This window comes from Filicampus tigris, chromosome 1, assembly GCF_054856515.1.
Source record: "Filicampus tigris isolate MCC_2025a chromosome 1, RoL_Ftig_1.0, whole genome shotgun sequence".
Lineage (NCBI taxonomy): Eukaryota > Metazoa > Chordata > Actinopteri > Syngnathiformes > Syngnathidae > Filicampus > Filicampus tigris.
In genome coordinates, this window is record NC_141217.1 from 5,955,870 (window position 1) to 5,973,533 (window position 17,664).

Genomic DNA, 17,664 nt, shown 5'->3' on the forward strand with positions numbered 1-17,664 from the left:
ATTGAGTGATCTTCTCACCCTATCTCTAAGGGACAGCACGGACAGTCTGCGGAGGAAACTCAGCTGTATCCGGGATCTTTCAGTCATAACCCACAGCTTGTGACCGTAGGTGAGGATAGGAACATAGCTCGACCGGTAAATTGAGAGCTTTGCCTTTCCGCTCAGGTCCTTCTTCACCATGACGGACCAAAACAGAGTCCGCATCACAGCAGACGCTCTACCAATCTGCCTGTCAATAATAATAATAATAATAATAATAATAATACTACATTTTATCTATAGCGCTTTTCATATCACTCAAAGACGCTTCACAACAAAAATAAGTGAATAAAATAAAACCTGCTGTTAAAACAAAAACAGTTAAAACCAACAGAAGAAGAAAAAAATTCCAAAGATTAAGTGATGTTAAAAAGCATGGCGGAATAGGTGAGTCTTGAGGAGTGCTTTGAAGGATGTGAGGTCTGCGCAGTTACAAATGTGTTGTGGAAGGGAGTTCCAGAGGGTGGGGGCGGCAACAGAGAAGGCTCGGTCCCACCGATTTTTGTACTTGATCGGGGGGATGGCAAGGAGGTTCGCATTTGAGGTTTGCCAATTATCAGCAGGTGGGATTTAGAGCAGTTGAGGAAAAGAAAGTGTGTTTGTATCCAGGATTCAGAAAGACAGTTGGACAGAGTGGAGTGGATAGTAGAGGTGATGGATTTAGTGGAGATGTACAATTGGACGTCATCGGTGTAGCAGTTAAAGCGGAGACCGTGGTGACGGATAATTTGACCGGGGGCGAGAAGGTAGAGGATGAAGAGAAGAGGACCGAGCACAGAACCCTGGGGGACACCATGGGACAGGGGGCCAGTGGATGAGGAGCATTTGTTGATGTGGATGAATTGTTTCTTGTGTGTGAGGTAGCAGTGAAGCCAGGGGAGGACTTTGTCACTGATGTTGACAGATTGCAGGCGAGAGTGTAGGATGGAGTGGTTGATGATGCCAAAGGTGGCGGTGAGGTCGAGGAGGATGAGAATGGAGGGTTGGCCGGAGTCAGAGGAGAGGAGGATTTTGGTGATTTTGAGGAGGGCGCTTTCAGTGCTGTTTTGTGTGCGGAATCCAGATTGAAATTGTTCGAAGGGTTGGTTATTGTCGAGGTGGGCTTTGATTTGGGATGCGACGACACGTTCTATAATTTTGGACAGGAAAGGGAGATTGGAGATGGGTCGGAAGTTGCTCAAGATGTCGGGTTGAGTTGGTTTTTTTGATGATTGGGGTAACAGCAGCAAGTTTGAGTGAGGAGGGAACGGAGGAAGAGTTGAGGGAGGAGTTAACTATGTTGTCGATGAGGTGAGAGATGGTGTGAAAGCAGTGCTTGATGAGGGATGATGGAATGGCATCCAGTATGCAGGTTGACGATTTCATTGTAGAGATGATTTTGGTGAACTCGGCAGAGGAGACGGGTGTGAATTTAGAGAGGGGCGGAGTGGTAGGAGGGACAGAGGCAGGTAGGAAGGTGGGAGTGGTGGTTAGTGAGGAGTGGAGGATATCGACTTTAGTTTGACAGAAGGATAGGAATGAATTGCATTTTTCAGTGTTGAAAGAGGTAGAAATGTTATCACAGGGTTTGAGGAGTTTGTTGACGGTGGAGAAGAGTGTCTTTTGCTTATTGGAATCGGTGCGAATGAGGTTGGAGTAGTAGGCGGAACGGGTGGAGTTGAGGGCTGTCTTGTATAGCTGAAGGTGATTGATCAGTGTAGGCAATGTGATGGAACGTTAAACCTTTTTTTTCCGTAAAGTCTTTCAAGCTGGCGTTTGCGGGTTTTTAGTTTGCGGAGTTCCGGGGTGAACCAGGGGGCCGAGTGAGTAAAGGAGACAAATGGTTTTGATAGGGGCGATTTGATTGAGACAGGTGGAGAGAGTGCTGTTGTAGTAGTTAGTAAGGACAGTGGGGTCGTTGGGCAGTGGAGGACGTGAGGTGGACAGGTGGGTAAGGATGGAGGTAGTGAAGTTAAGTGGGGAGATGGATTTAAGGTTTCTGAATGATATAGTGCGCTTTTCCTTGCAGAGGGGGGAAGGGAGGTGGAGGTCCATAGTGATAGCCTGGTGGTCAGAAATGTTGAGGTTGGTGCTGGAGAGATTTTGAATGTTGTAACCGGTACAGCAGACCAAGTACAGAGTATGGCCATGGTTGTGGGTGAGGAAGTTGACATGTTGAGTGAAGTTGAGGCAAACCAGAAGGTCCAGGAACTCAGAGGTTGCAGTTGGTGTCGTCGATGTGGAGGTTGAAGTCGCCGAGAAGCAGAGTGGAGGGTGACATGGGTGTGAGCTGTGTGACGAAATCAGAGAAGTCAATCTCACGCTCCATCCTACCCTCACTCGTGAACATGATCCCAAGATACTTGAACTCCTCCACTTGGAGCACCCGACCCTTTTCCGACTGAGGACCATGGTGTCAGATTTGGAGGTGCTGATTTTCATCCCTACCGCTTCATATTAGGCTGCCAACTGCTACACTGAGAGTTGGAGATCACGGCTTGAAGAAGACAACAGTATCACATCATCTGTAAAGAGCAAGGATGCAACACTGAGGCCACCAAACTGGATCCCATTAATGCCTCGGCCTTGCATCGAAGTTCTGTCCATAAAGATTATCAATAGAATCGGTGACAAAGGGCAGCCTTGGTGGAGTCCAACCCTCACTGAAAACGAATCCAACTTACTGCTGGCAATGCGGACCAAACTCTGACATCGGTGGTACAGGGACTGACCAGTCCGTATTAGGGGCCTCAGTACCCCGTACTCCTGAAGCACCCCCGAAAGAACTCCCTGAGGGACACAATCGAACGCCTTCTCCAAGTCCACAAAACACATGTAGACTGGTTGGGCAAACTCCCATGGACCCTCGAAGACCCTGCCGAGGGTGTAGAGCTGGTTTGCTGTTCCACGGCCGGAACGAAAACCACATTGCTCCTACTGAAGCCGAGACTTGACTTCCTGACGGATCATCCTCTCCAGCACCCCTGAATAGACCTTACCAGGGAGGCTGAGGAGTGTGATTCCTCTGAAATTGGAACACACCCTCCGGTTACCCTTCTTAAAAAGGAGGACCACCACCCCAGTCTGCCAATCCACGATGTCCACGCAGTGTTGTAGAGGCGTGTCAACCAGGACAGCCCTACAACATCCAGAGCCTTTTTGAATTCCGGGCGAATCTCATGCACCCCCGGAGCTTTGACACCGAGGAGCTTTTTAACCAAATTGGTTACTTTAACCCCAGAGATAGGAGAGCCCACCTCGGAGTCTCCAGGCGCTGCTTCCTCAGTGGAAGGTGTGTTGGTGGAAGTCTTCGAAGTATTCTCCCCACCGACTCACAACGTACCGACTTGAGGTCAGCAGCACCCCATCTCCACTAGTGTGTTACACAGTGTTAATGGGTGCACTGCTTCCCCCTCCTGAGACGCCAGATGATGGACCAGAATTTCTTTGAAGGAGTCAGGAAATCATTTTCCATGGTCTCACCAAACTCCCCACATGCCCGAGTTTTTGCTTCAGTGACTGCCAAAGCTGCATTCCGCTGGGCCAGCCGGTATCTGTCAGCTGCCTCCAAAGTCCCACTGGCCAAAATGGCCCAACAGGAATCTTTCTTCAGCTTGACAGCATCCCTTAGCGGCAGTGTCCTCCAGTGGGTTCGGGGATTGCCGCCGCGACAGGCACCGACCATCTTACGGCCACAGCTCAGAGGACTAAATTGAAATCAATATAAACAAATAAGTGAAGAGGAGCAAGGTAAGTTATTTTGAAATCAGAGTATCTGCCCAGTTCAGGTTCAGAAAACAGATGAGCCATGATTGGTCGTAACCTGAGCCCTGACCAACTGTGATGTCATTTAAATCGACAAAATAACAAAATGGGCGTCTCCTGAGATGGCTAACAACGGGTGGATTTTGCTCATATTCCACAAACACAATATTAATCAGAATGCCATGTTCAGACTAGTGAAGGCGCATACAACATATTATTGTAATTATGTTTTTTAGGTTGACTTAAAAAATGCAAATACATTTAATGTTAAATTAAAATGTTAAAATAACTCCGACAGACTCATTTGCTATGGATAAAAGTGAAACATGAATTAAACTAAGGATCTGAAGAAGTTAAAAATTAGTGCATGTTTCTGTGACTTCTTAACACTGATTTACAATAACATATTTTCTTGTGTTATTTTTGCAGATTTCATTCAAAGTTCTAAACCTAATGCAAATACCAATGCACTTAATGTATCTCGGTGCCGGTGATTGATGTAAGGAATGAAACTTCTTGATGAATTGTCAAACAACTGAATGTTGAAATAAAAAGAGACAAAAGAAAAACATTGCTTGACCCCAGAGAACTGTACGAACATGTCCAAATTACAAAAACTATCCAGTGCATAGGGAAGAAAAAAAAGAGTATAGTAGTTTGTTTAATATAAAATGGGAGAAAGAGAGGTCAAGTTGTTGTTCCTTTTGGTTTGTGCAATATAATGTCGCAACAGCAAATCTCTTTCATGATTTGTGTGACAGTAATGAAACAGTCATGGATTTAAAAGACCTATTGAGGGAAATGACCAAACTGAAATTCTGCTTTGACAAAAAGAAATGACTCATCACTAAGTGGAAATAAAATGAAAACAATGTTGTACGTAATCAAATGAACACATTTTATGTACACAATCCACCACTGTTCAGAGATGAAAATTAAAAACAACTATAATAATAACAAATAAATGAGGGCGAACCCCGCCTCTCGCCCAGTCAGCTAGTGTCCAGCTCACCTGTGACCCTAATGAGGACAGTCGGTGTAAAATGGACAAATGTTGCTTTAACATGTTCATGTTCTGCATAGACACCTTGAGAACTTAAGCCGCACACGTAAACAGGAGGGGGCCGTCTTACCATGTGTTTGTTATTGTTGAAGTGAGCGTTTCAACGGTACTTGACACGCAAGTTAGTCAGGGTGTCTTGATCCGCTTGCCGAGCGTTTGACAGTTTAATGGTGATAATTGCTCCTCAGGTTAGGTGGAAGGCATCTGTTGAATGCCACTAAATCAAATACATCAAAGATTCACAAAGTTGAGTGAGAGCCGGGTCAGCTGCTTCACTCTTTGTGTGTGTGACTATGTCACAACCTTTTCACCACGCTGCTCATCCGCAAACTTCAACATGATGGCGTTCTTTGTGCGATAGCTGACAGCAAGTCAGTTGGACAGCATCAGACAGGTGAGGCTGCTTGTGAGGTTGACGGCGGAGAAAGCGGTGAGGTATACTTCAAGTTGATGCAGAGAAACGTCTGCTATTGGCAGTGGTGAAAGTTAGCTGTTAGGCTAACGGCTCAACATAATGTACAATAAGTGGCCAAATAAGGATATAGACTCGGCAATATGTATTTTAAATATGAGAGTGTCTTAAGCAGGCCTATCACAGAGTCAAAAAATGTAATACAATGGCTTACAGGAAAGCAGTATTTTTACGGGTTGCAAATCAGCGACATACACGCCAGTGTTCTCCCGCGATGGGTGCATTTTTTAATCCGAACAATGTGGCTGTGATTATTGAATAGTGAGCTTATTGCAGTTAGCTCCTCCCTACACGGACATAACACCAGGAATAAAGATGTCATCACGGGGAAGACACGAAGGCTTAAAACAACTAGCTTAAGTGTTGTGTATTATGGCCCACACAGACCTGGAATCAGCTTGATCCTCACATCAAAACTGCCCAATCCCTCCCCAACTTTAAGAGGAAATTAAAACCTGAATGATTAGATAGATACTTATAATCTTGAAGAATCTACTAACTGGGATCAACGTCCAGTTTGTTTTTTATTTGTTTGCGAAATGTTAGGGTGTTGTTTGTTTGTTTTGTCATTGTTGCGTTGTTTGTTTTTTTGTCTTGACATGTATTTCAATGTCCAGAGCCCGCACCCAATAAACTTTAACTTCTATGGGGTGTCTCTTTCGCATGTAATTGTACAATGAACTTCAGACTGCCTTCATGATAGTAAATGTACAACTGTAATATTTGACATGTGAAGAAAATGGGATGTACTATAGTACTAGTACTATTACTAGTGTATTGTATGCACCTCTCCTGTCACCTTCACTCTTTGGATTGGTACGGAGATGAAATTCCTCTAACATATCTGGGGAGTGTTCCAGTCTATACATGTCAGAGTTTTTCTGCATGTAGGTCACTGAAGTACATTGTTTATTTATCTATTGCTTCTTCTTTTGTGTTTTTAATAGTGGTGTTCACCAGGACTGGGCATTTTACCCAAAAAATTGCAGTCTGTTTATGGCCGACAGCCGGGGTACCCTTCTGCCGTCCATCTATCTGCCTTTTTGTCCAGTCAAAAAAAATTGTAATCGCCTATAGGCCGGTCCTCCTATGATTTTAAACGGGCTTCCGTTAGCGTTTCCGACTACCAATTTACTCACTCAAATCCGTCCCCCAAGCAACAACAACTCAATTTAACAATACTATCATTACAGACACCTTGCAGTGGCTGGACTAAATGCTTCTCCTTTTAGCACCTTTTTGGACCTTTATGTACCTTTAAGGACCTCACTGCATTTAAAAAGGAGACATATTAGTCCGTCCGCTGATAGTGTAGTGGTACACACGCCTGAGTTGTGTGCGGGCAGCGTGGGATCGATTCCCGCTCAGTGACAGTGTCTATGTGTGCCCTGCGACTGGCTGGCGACCAGTTCGGGGTGTAGTCTGCCTTCGCCCATTGACGGCTGGGATAGGCTCCAGCAACTCCCCGCGACCCTATATAGGATAAGCGGTTTGGAAGATGACATGACATGACATGACATATTAGTCCGGCCCTCAGTCTAGTCTCATAACATAGTGAAAACGTCACTTCCTGTTGCCTGTTCCCTTACTCAAATCTGTCCCCCAAACAACAACAACGCTAACAATACTATTGTTACAGAAACCTCACCGTGAAAATAGATGATTAAATAGACGGACAAAAATGGGCTTCCGACTATGCTTAGTCTGACTATTTTTTTTTTATTCCCGTTTATCGCCTGCAAAATGGGCGTTCGTCATAGGCGGATAGACTGACTGTCTGTCACATAGGCGGAATGCCCAGCTCTGGTGTTCATACAGATGTGTTATGTTAATGAACTATCTTGCCAAATGCCAGCTCCATTGTGTACTGTCCCACGAGTGTGAGGAGCGTTCCACAGATAACAAGTGACACCTAACAAAGGAATGCAATTTGTAAAAAGTGAAACTTAAAAACAAAACAAAAAATCAAACACTTCCTGGAAACATTGGGAGCAAGCGTCACACCACTATTTGTTATTCAATTGACATGCATGCATACAGAGCTTCCTTGAGGGAGCTTTGAGTGGAATTCACTTCACTACACGGGTTTAACCAGTGGCCAGGTCAATGTTTGCGTTGTCCATGAGATGTAATCTTAACCCTTACATGGCCGACCATTAGTAACTGGATCTTGCACATTCACAAAAGTTGAATGAATGCCATTTTGGCTAAAGACTATGTTCAAACATTTGTTACAATATCTTTATGATCCTGTTAAATTGTAGTTTCAGGTGGACGACCAACACCTCACCAAATCGGCGCCTGTGGGAACCAGGTAGCCCCCAAGGACAATATGAGTAACCTGTGGGCCAGTTCTTCAAATATCTCAGCAGCGATGAGACATTTTGATTTCCTAGGAATATTGAACAAGTGATCATTTGAAATTTTATTATAAACACTTGCAGAGAAATAGTGTTGCATATTGATATTTATTTGTTTCCCACTTTGTTAAATCACTGTTAATAATTATTGTGTACAATTATTAACATGATCAGTGTTTTCATATAGTTGAACAAAATGGATTATCAGTAATAACGTACAATTAAAGGTTAATCAGAAGTGTCCATCAAACTGGTACTGCCTTCGCATCAATCAGTACCAAAGAAGTAGCTCTCAGTTTCAAATATTGTGATCCCTCATTTATCTGATTTATTTTTTAGGCAGTAAAGGAACTATAAAATAAAGGGATTCTTATACCTACAGTACATATTTTATATCAGTAACAAGCGTTGCCTGGAAACATTTAGTAAAATATTCCAACACTTTAAAAAAGTAACAACTATAGAATCTACTCAATAAATGTATACTGTAAAAAACAACCGATAGAATCTACCTAATTGGGTAAATGTAAATGATACATTTTGGGTAAAGAGTACCTTAATTAAAAAGCTATGAATAAAATATACCTCACACTTCTGGTTACATATTATATTTACTATCACGCAGGGTGTCAGCCTATCTGAGCTGCATGGCTGGTGGTAGAGTGGCCAACTCCCAGCCCAAAGGTTGGGCTACGTATCTCAAAATCCGTTATTTGGACTCTCGCTGAGCAGTCGAGAAATGTCAATGCTAACCCAAAACGGCCTGTATGCACACACTACTTCCACATTTGGGTTGCGGCAGCACGCTCTCTTCCTGTTGCCAGCAATGACAGCATCAAACTCTTCAAAGTGTAGTCGCTTGTCTGCTGGAATGATGTCAAGTGTCCGCAAATGATGTATTACCTTACTAGTTACTCCAAATATCCAAGTAACTGCGAAGTGGTCAAAGGATGTATATCTGATTTGATGAGCCATTTGCAGTTTCACAGTACATGCAGGTCTGTGTGTAAGGAGACTGGGACCGCTTCATCTTGGGCACTCAACTCTTAACAAAATCGAAGTTATGAAAACATGATGGATAGAAATGAACATTAATATTGATGATAAGTATACTGGAAATAAATCAATATTCTCATAGTACCGGGTCACTGGAAAATGTGTTAAAAATAGACATTTATCTGAAAGGAGCGTGTCTTATCTACCTATTGCTAACTTGTTGAACCAGTCTTATTTGACAAAATGACAGCCATTTTATGGTAATGATAGGTTACCATTAAATCCCATAGGAAATTAATGTGGGTTAATTTTGTAAAATATATTAAAGTTCAGTTAAAAATAAAGTTGTATTTTTTAAGGAATACCTGAAATGTTAAAATATGATTTTTCAAAAACTATTTTTTAATGACACACATTTGACTCTCTTCTGTATATATATCTGTATATACATTGCGGGAGGCTTGTCATTGCACAACGTAGGTGTTTTTGCACAGTACTGTGCAGTATGTGCTTGATGACAGGTGATGGCCAAATGGTCAGAAGGCAGCTACGCATGAATAGCACGGCAAGCAGCCACATTTCTACCATTTAGTTACAGTTACAATAGTGGCAGTCCACTGCTGTGCGATCTTTGAGGCTGAACCACTTTTCTTGTTTTTGCGCCTTGAAAATCATACTAAAATTAAAGTGGAAGTCACCCCAAATGGTATTGCGATGACAACTTCCTGCTTGTCTAACCACAGCATTCTGATTGACATTGTGTTTGTGGAATATGAGTTCATTCATTCATTCATTATCCATACCGCTTATCCTCACAAGGGTCGCGGGCGTGCTGGAGCCTATCCCAGCTGTCTTTGGGCAGCAGGCGGGGGACACCCTGAATTGGTTGCCAGCCAATCGCAGGGCACACAGAGACAAACATCCGCACTCACAATCACACCTAAATGAAAATGACATCACAACTGCTCAGGGCTCACGGTTCAGCTTCAGAAAACAAATGAGCCGTGATTGGTTGTTACCTGGGCGGCACGGTATTTTAAAAAAATGTACGTTGATGTGATTTGTTTGCATATTACTGAAATGAATAATGTGTTTTTAAAATGAATGATCATTGAAAAAAAAAACATTCTTTGTCCTTGTGTTTTGCTTTATCAGAACTACCTTTGGAAAAGTGCATACAGTATTACACAATATCCATCCATCCATTTTATAGATTGAAGAAGAATTTCAATTAAATAAGTGTATTGTTGCCAACATGCCTTAAGTGTTCTTTTTTAGGTCCAGGAAAATAAGACACACAAGTGCTGTTAACCTTTTAAATAAAACCCCTTAATACAACTAATGCAGCACAAAAAAGGACCAAACATATTTATTTTCCCCTTTGATACATTGTAAACAAGTTAAAATAAAAAACATTTTACAAAGTACATCTTATCAAAGTGGCACATATATACAGTACATACTTCTGAGTTTAAGAGCTCAGTTGGTCCTCTTTGCTCATCTTTTCATTTCCAATACAACATTTACATGGAATGTTGCCGTGGTGACAAGGTACGAGTTAGGCCACACGGCTGCTTTCAACTATGGCTTACAGGTCTTTAAAAAACCAAACAGACTATCATAAAAAACAGGCTGCATGTGACATCCACAATTAGCAACAAACTACATGAGTGGCTACTGTGAAAATAGATTGCTGTGATTGTTTTTTTTTTTTTGGTACAAAAAATAGTTACTGTATAAACTTGGAAAATTACTGTTTTCATACATTCCATTGTTAATGGTCTATGTAAGGCACAGTCTGCAATGTTGGCTCATGTTCTCACACATCCAATTCACAATGTGACAACATGAGATTTGGCCACTAAAGTGCAACACTCTCATCTCGAAAGAAAGAATGAATGTATAGTTTTTAACCAGGTAGTATGTTGAAAAAAAAAAAAAAAACCCTAAAAAGATCCGAAAACACCCGTTCTGAGTGGTAGTATAATAACCTTTGAAGTTGCGCACGTTAGCACAAGAACATCCCCAAATCTTGATTTGGTGCCTTGGGACGACAAAGAAAAAGGGAAGACCTGTGCCAACAGGGAGCCATTCTAGTTCATTCTAAAATCGTCTTTAGAATCGAGCATTTTTGCATTGCTCAAACTTCTGTCGTCCCATTCTAAAGTGATACAAAACCGGTGCTGGTCTAGACCGACTACCGTTAAAAAACGGGAAAGTTAGAGAGAGCAAGGTGACGGTAAAAGAAAAACTAGAGTCTCAGAAGTCATCGTCCTCTGAGCTGAGGTGAGTCTGCTTCTTCCTCACGTTCCAGTGTAAACACTGGGCCAGGCTCTCGAACCAGTCGTTGACCGGGTTGCGGAAGCAGATACAAGGAACGGGGAAGCAGGAAGTTGTGATGGCAATACTAGAACAAAGAGAAAGCGATGGTGAGGTCATGTGAGTTTTCCCGACTTCCTTATGAAGCAACATTGGGGATTTGCACAATGATTGTTCAACAAGTCAAAGCGGTCGGCAGCTAATTGCACTTGTAGGAGCTACATGAAGGAAGTGGTGCCACTGTGTGAATTTCCAGATTAGTTTTCGCAAAACCCCGCATTGTGTGCAATGCTAGTTCCACTTGTAGTCCTGAATTATGTCTGTGAACAGACCAACCTGTCTCCGTGACAGATCTCCTGCCGGCGTCTCCCGTCGAACGACACCCACGCCGTGTTTCTGGCATCACGTGACAGCATTATCTAGGGAAGGGCACACATCGCATCGAACACTTAACGGTGTACAACGCTTGTCTTGCCACATAAGCAGAGATATTACTTACTTTCTCATCAATGCATACTTTAGATCAGCGGCGGGCAAACTGTTATGCTCAAGGGCCAATCCCAATTCATTCAAAAAAATAAATACATTAAAAAGTGTGTATTTAAAATAGTTTATCCAACAATAAAATAATCCTCATTTTACTATTCATAAAATTGTAAATATCGAAACAATTACCTAAAAACGTTTATGTGTGGCATACGTAAACTGGTTGCTGATGTTTTACTAATATTTTACTTTATTTACAATAACAGATTAATCAATACATGTATTTTAATGAACCAAATTTAGAGAGAAAAAAATGTGACATTGTTGCAACAAAATGTTTTATTCAATTAAATAATTATGTACATTATTTTTCAAGACAGTTGACCAATGTTATGTTAAGTCTTAAATGTACATCGTCACTTTAGGGCAGAAACCTCCCATGTCCAAATTTGGTCAAATTCTTTTTTTCCCCACAAATCTCTATCGGTCAGTCCCCACACAGGTCTGTTATTATTATTATTTTTTTACTTATTATTTATTTTACAAGTTACTGACCAATTTAAAGTGTTGAAAATGCCTTGCGCTCTTTGATGATGCAACAATGGTTTCCTGTAAAGTTGATGTTTTGGAGGTGTAAGGAGTCTAACTGATGGCTGCTATAAATTGTAAAATTGGTCAAAATCCATCCATTCATCTATTTTTTGAACCTCTTATACGACCACCAGAGTCACGGGCGTGCTGCAGCCTATCCCAGCTATCGTTGGGCGGTATGCGTTACACCCTGAACCTGTCGCCAAAATTGCCGATCGACTGTAATATCATCATTTGCGTGATCTATTAGTGACGTCATTGATGACATCGTAATTGATCGAAATAAGACATTACAGCAAACAAGCTCGTTCACTCCGGGGTCATGCTGAGCCCAAAAGTTCATCTATTTTTTTTTTTTTTTTTTACTGGTGAAAAGTCTGAAAAACATTTTATTTACGTGAAAAAAAAAAAAGAACAAGCTACAGTTTGTGTGTTATTGTTTTAGTTTTAACATCTCTAATTCAAAAATGGCTTTCGTCACTCAGTTACATGAACTTCCGGCCGGCCACTCACATTCAAGCCAATCAAAGATGCAACCAGCAGGCAGGCGTGTTGTTTGAACAAATAAGGAAATAGCTTCGTTGGTGACGAAACACGCAAAATTTTTGCTAAACAAGGATACGAGATGTACTGCTGTCATATCGTGTGTTGAGCTATTCTTGCAACGCGGTTACATATAGAGTCAATACAGTTGGTGTAGATGGGGGTGAATCTGTACAGCTACACCTGGGGCCAAATGGCTTTGAGAATGTGCTACTTTGTCACGCCGCGTCATGCCAGGTAAAAAGTGGACAAACAATGTAGGGCAAACATTCTGGTAATAGCTGTTGAACTAAGATAGCAAAAGCCTGGTGATGTTAATGCATTTTTTTTTTCTTCATTAATGTCAGAGAAGGAGATGTAAACATTACATATTATACTTAATGTAAACATTACATATAATTAATGTTTATCAGCGTTTTTGTTTTTTTTTAAGAAGAATTTTTGGGGTTTAAATTATTTTATCCATTTTTGTAATGGCAGGGGTTGACTGTAGAGTCGTACATACATGCAAAGTGTTTAAATATATTGCTATATCTTCTGATTGACTCAGTGATCGAGTACCGTTTTTTGTTTTTTTAAAAATCCTTCTGACCATCGCGTAAAGCCTAATACAAAGAATAAAATAAAAGCTTTGTGTTCAACTGAACAGATTTCACACTAAAGTGAACTAACCGATATCATTGTCAATCTTGCTTTCACGATGTGTAATTTTACATTATCGGGTATTAATACTGCCTCGAAAAGCGAGTCAGCCGACGGCCACAAAGTTGGAGGAAATGCTGAAAAATCAGTGTGCAGTGACGGCGGAGGAGGAGGAAGTGATAATCATTCGACGAATCAGCGGGCAGGGCCCGGTCAAGTGACTCTGTCAGCTGTTTCAAGCAGAGTGTCGAGCGGGGGTCCGATTCATAGCGAGGCGCGAGTCCACGTCGTCCGTAGTCTGTCAATAGTTTGGGGTTGACAAGACTGACGTCGGTGGGAATAACATTGTTGGATGTGCCAAAACGGTCACCGTGAAGAGCAATTCTGTTGCACCACGAGCCATATGGATTACGATGAAAACTTGGCGACCGCGCAAGCACGCTAAACAAAAGCTTAAACACGCACACACACTCAGAAAACAGTCGGCGGGTTGAACCAACAAATATAAACGCGCTCACGCACACTCAGTACTTTAGCGGGCAAGTCAAATGTGACAGCCTGGATGTTCGCTTAACATTCAGTTGACATGCTTTTATTCCGCATCATTCATAACTAGCCTGTATTCCCGAGACATGTTGCACAAACTACGACGGTTTATTAGTGTGACGCCAGGATACACCCAAACATGAATAGTCACATATCACAGCGATGAATGAGTGGGAAAATGCACTTTTCGGTAAATTGCGGCTTTGTTATTCAACTTTATTCTGAATACGGTGGCCAATGTATGCGAATGGGTGTTGTCATAACGACGTCTTTTTTTTTTTTCTCTCGCTGGGTGACACTTCCATCACGGCACATATCAAATACATTTTTACCCCCATTGTGATTGCTGTAGTTAACACCTTTTTCTCATTCTGATTGCTCTCGTAGATGGCAGTAGTACACCAGTACTTACTGCAGCTCAAAATGTCCCATCATTATGGGATAGCAGAGACGGTTAAATGACATTAAAAAAAAAAAATCGATGTAAGTCCATACATATTTTTTTGTTTTTTATTGTTAAATATTGTCGTAGAATACCATTATGTTTTGCAGAAGCTGTATTTAACAATTTCAAAGAGATGTTGTTCACAAACGCTGTCTATCCACAATTGGTCTGTAAAGCAAGTACAGATTTTAAATATTTTTTGTAGAATATCGGCAAATTATCGTTGAGCTTTTTGAAAAAATATCTAGATATTATTTATTTTTTTGCCCATATCGCCCACCCCTACCCTCAAGAACCAAGATCACATAAGTTGCATGTACAAGAGCGTCTTGCGAAGATACTCAGCGAACACACTGCCTCCACAAAGGCTAACTTCAAAATAAAGCGTACCAAATAATACATTGAGTCATTAATGCCAATGCAATAGCCCTAGTGGCTTTTACTTTGAAGTTGGCCCGCGTTGTGGCGTAACAACTAACTTGATTTCAGTTTTCGCTGTCATTGTATGATACGGTAAGTTCAGTATTGCATCTCTGCTTTTTGCAGACGATGTGGTACTGTTGGCTTCTTCAAGCCGCGATCTCCAACTCTCGCTGGAGCGGTTCGCAGCCGAGTGTGAAACGGTCGGCATGAAAATCTGAGACCATGGTCCTCAGTCGGAAAAGGGTGGCGTACCCTCTCCGGGTCGGGGATGGGATTCTGCCCCAAGTGGAGGACTTCAAGTATCTTGGGGTCTTGTTCACGAGTGAGGGTAAGCTGGAACGGGAGATCGACAGGCGGATGGGTGCAGCGTCTGCTGTGATGCGGACCCTGTATCGGTCTGTCGTGGTGAAGAAGGAGCTCAGCCGAAAGGCGAAGCTCTCAATTTACCGGTCGATCTACGTTCCTACTCTCACCTATGGTCATGATCTGTGGGTCATGACCGAAAGGCCATCCCCGAGGGACTCAGAGCCGAGCCGCTGCTCCTCCGCATTGAGAGGAGCCAGTTGAGGTGGCTCGGGCATCTGGTAAGGATGCCCCCTGGACGCCTCCCTGGTGAGGTGTTCCGGGCATGTCCCACCTGGGGAGAGGGAAGTCTGGGCTTCCCTGCTGAAGCTGCTGCCTACGCGACCCGACTTGGGATAAGCGGGAGATAATGGACGGATGGATGGATGTATAATACGGCACAAGTCTCCGCCGTTAGTGGCTAGCAGCTGTAATTAGCTGGTAGTACAACAGCTGCCTCTTGGCTTACTTTTAAAAAAAAAAAAATTTCTATATTACTATATTACTTTGTAATGTCCAGTCCATGTTTTAAGAAAGGTGCCTTGAATTGCACTTCAAGTCTTTTTCCTTATGAAAAAATAAATAAATAAAACTGTCTTCATTTAATTTATAACGACAGGTTTGCCTAATAATTGTAAGAAAACATTCAGCTCAAAATGTCTGGAAGGAACGGACGGACATATTAGACATTAGGAGTGTTTTTTTGGTATATTTTTTTCATAAAATAAATGAAGACAACGTTCTATTTAACTTTTTTTTTTTTTCTCATACAAAAAAACGATCCGAACCGTGACTTACGTGATCTGTTGGACGACTAGTGAGTACCAAAGACAATCTCCTGGTACTAATGCGAGTACCGCATGAAAAAAATAATGTGCACCCCTGGTTATATCACGTTGCGATGACGTATACTCCTCCCCGGCTCGGTTCTTCGAGGGCAATTTATTTGTCACCATGGAGGAGGACGATCCAACACGCAGCTTGTTGCTGCTGTAAAGCAGCGGTGTGGGTGTTGTCACTTAGGTGTGAGTAAAGTTGCCTATACATGCACGCACCACCTTCGCCGCCACCTTCCTGACTGATTTCGCAATACAATTACATGCATCGGCTAATCATCTATGTCAATTGGCCATAAAAGGCAGAGGAACTTCCACCCTGTGAAGCATTCATGTTGATAGCTCGAAATTGTCCTTACATGTGGAATGTGAGTGGATGACTGTACTTTGTCTAGGATGTAGTATGTTATTTTCTACTCATATTACAAAGTATGTGATAATAAAGTGTTCTCATGTCCCACTAGCAATTGGCTTGAGTCGAGTGTGTGTGTGTGTGTGTACCTTCAACTCCACTCCGGCTGGCACCACGATGGGTCTGAAAGACAGGGAGTGGGGGCAGATGGGAGTGATCATGATAGCTGGCACATTGGGGTGTATCATGGAGGCTCCCGCGGCCACTGCATACGCTGTACTGCCTGTAGGCGTGGACACAATCACGCCTGCGGGAACAAGGAAGGACTTTTGTTCAGTGCAAATGAGCCTTCATTTCAGACTTTGGAAAGCCATTTGACTCAATTTATTCAAATGTGGCCTGGGGGAGAGTTGACAATGCGGGTGTTACTTTTTAAGAACTGATGTGGTATTTTTGATCAACAACTTTGATGTCCATTTACAGGGACCCACGTTTACTGTGGTGGATACATTCCAGACTAGGGCTGCTCGATTATGAAAGAAATATCAATCACAATTATTTTGGTAATAATTGAAATCACAATTGTTCAAACGATCATTTATTTTTTTGCTACCAAACAAGAAAATATGAAAAAGACAAAATATTTCTTTGAAACATAATTATGTAAGTTAGTTATAAAATTTGAAAATACAAGTATAATTTCCTTTTGGATACAAACAGTGGCTATAAATGCATATTAATGATTGTTTTTTTACGATTATGCCAATTTTTTTAATAATTGGAGTGTAATAATCGTAATTGTAATTGAATTTCAATTAATTGCACAGGCTTATTCCAGACCAAACAGCAAGAGATGAAAATCCACATTTTACATAACACCCCTCAAATACACTTCAACTTATTAAAACACATTTTGTGAACATATTTGTACATACACCCAAATTGCAAGCAGAAAATACCATGAAAATGGTGTGTGTACACTCATGTGCCATTTTACAAGGCATGGCCTGGTGAGGTCATCAGGTGCAGCCTTACTGCTTCCAGAACCAGAACCAAACAAAGTCAAGCAGCATTGTGTGTCCTTGCTTTTCAACTGTGAAACAACATTTCTGAACACCTGCGATATTCGTAGTTCTTGTTTTCATTTTATGTTTCCTCTTTCAAAGCTATTTTTTCTTCTACCACAGTGTTTCTATTTTTGCACTCTAGATGACATTCAACTTTACAGGCCTAATTCCAGTGTGCGATGTGCATGCTTGGTTGAGTGAGATCGCGGAAGAGCGAGTGAGTGGTAATGCTCGTTATGAAGGAAGTCTTGCTAGTATGTGCATGTTGCATGTTAACAAAACAGAAGTTGGCTCCATGGAGAAAAAACACAAACAAGAGTCATTCCAATCACTGGAGGGAAACCAGGAAATTAGCCCTGGTTGTGATGACTGCTAAATCTTGGTTCCCATGCTCCAAA

At 41.9% G+C, this 17,664-nt stretch overlaps 1 protein-coding gene across 3 annotated transcripts in view; it reads right to left on the bottom strand.

The window, feature by feature from the left end:
- Positions 1-10,016: 10,016 nt before the first annotated feature.
- The window catches only part of nadka (NAD kinase a), a 31,682-nt gene continuing 24,034 nt past the window's right edge, over positions 10,017-17,664 (bottom strand). For all 3 annotated transcript variants that reach the window (XM_086049204.1, XM_086049195.1, XM_086049212.1), the window contains 3 exons: positions 16,349-16,506; positions 11,330-11,412; positions 10,017-11,081 (listed from right to left, as the gene is read on the bottom strand). In XM_086049204.1, the coding sequence (XP_085905330.1) occupies positions 10,934-11,081; positions 11,330-11,412; positions 16,349-16,506 (389 nt within the window). In that variant the 3' untranslated portion in view covers positions 10,017-10,933. The remainder of the gene's footprint in view (positions 11,082-11,329; positions 11,413-16,348; positions 16,507-17,664) is intronic.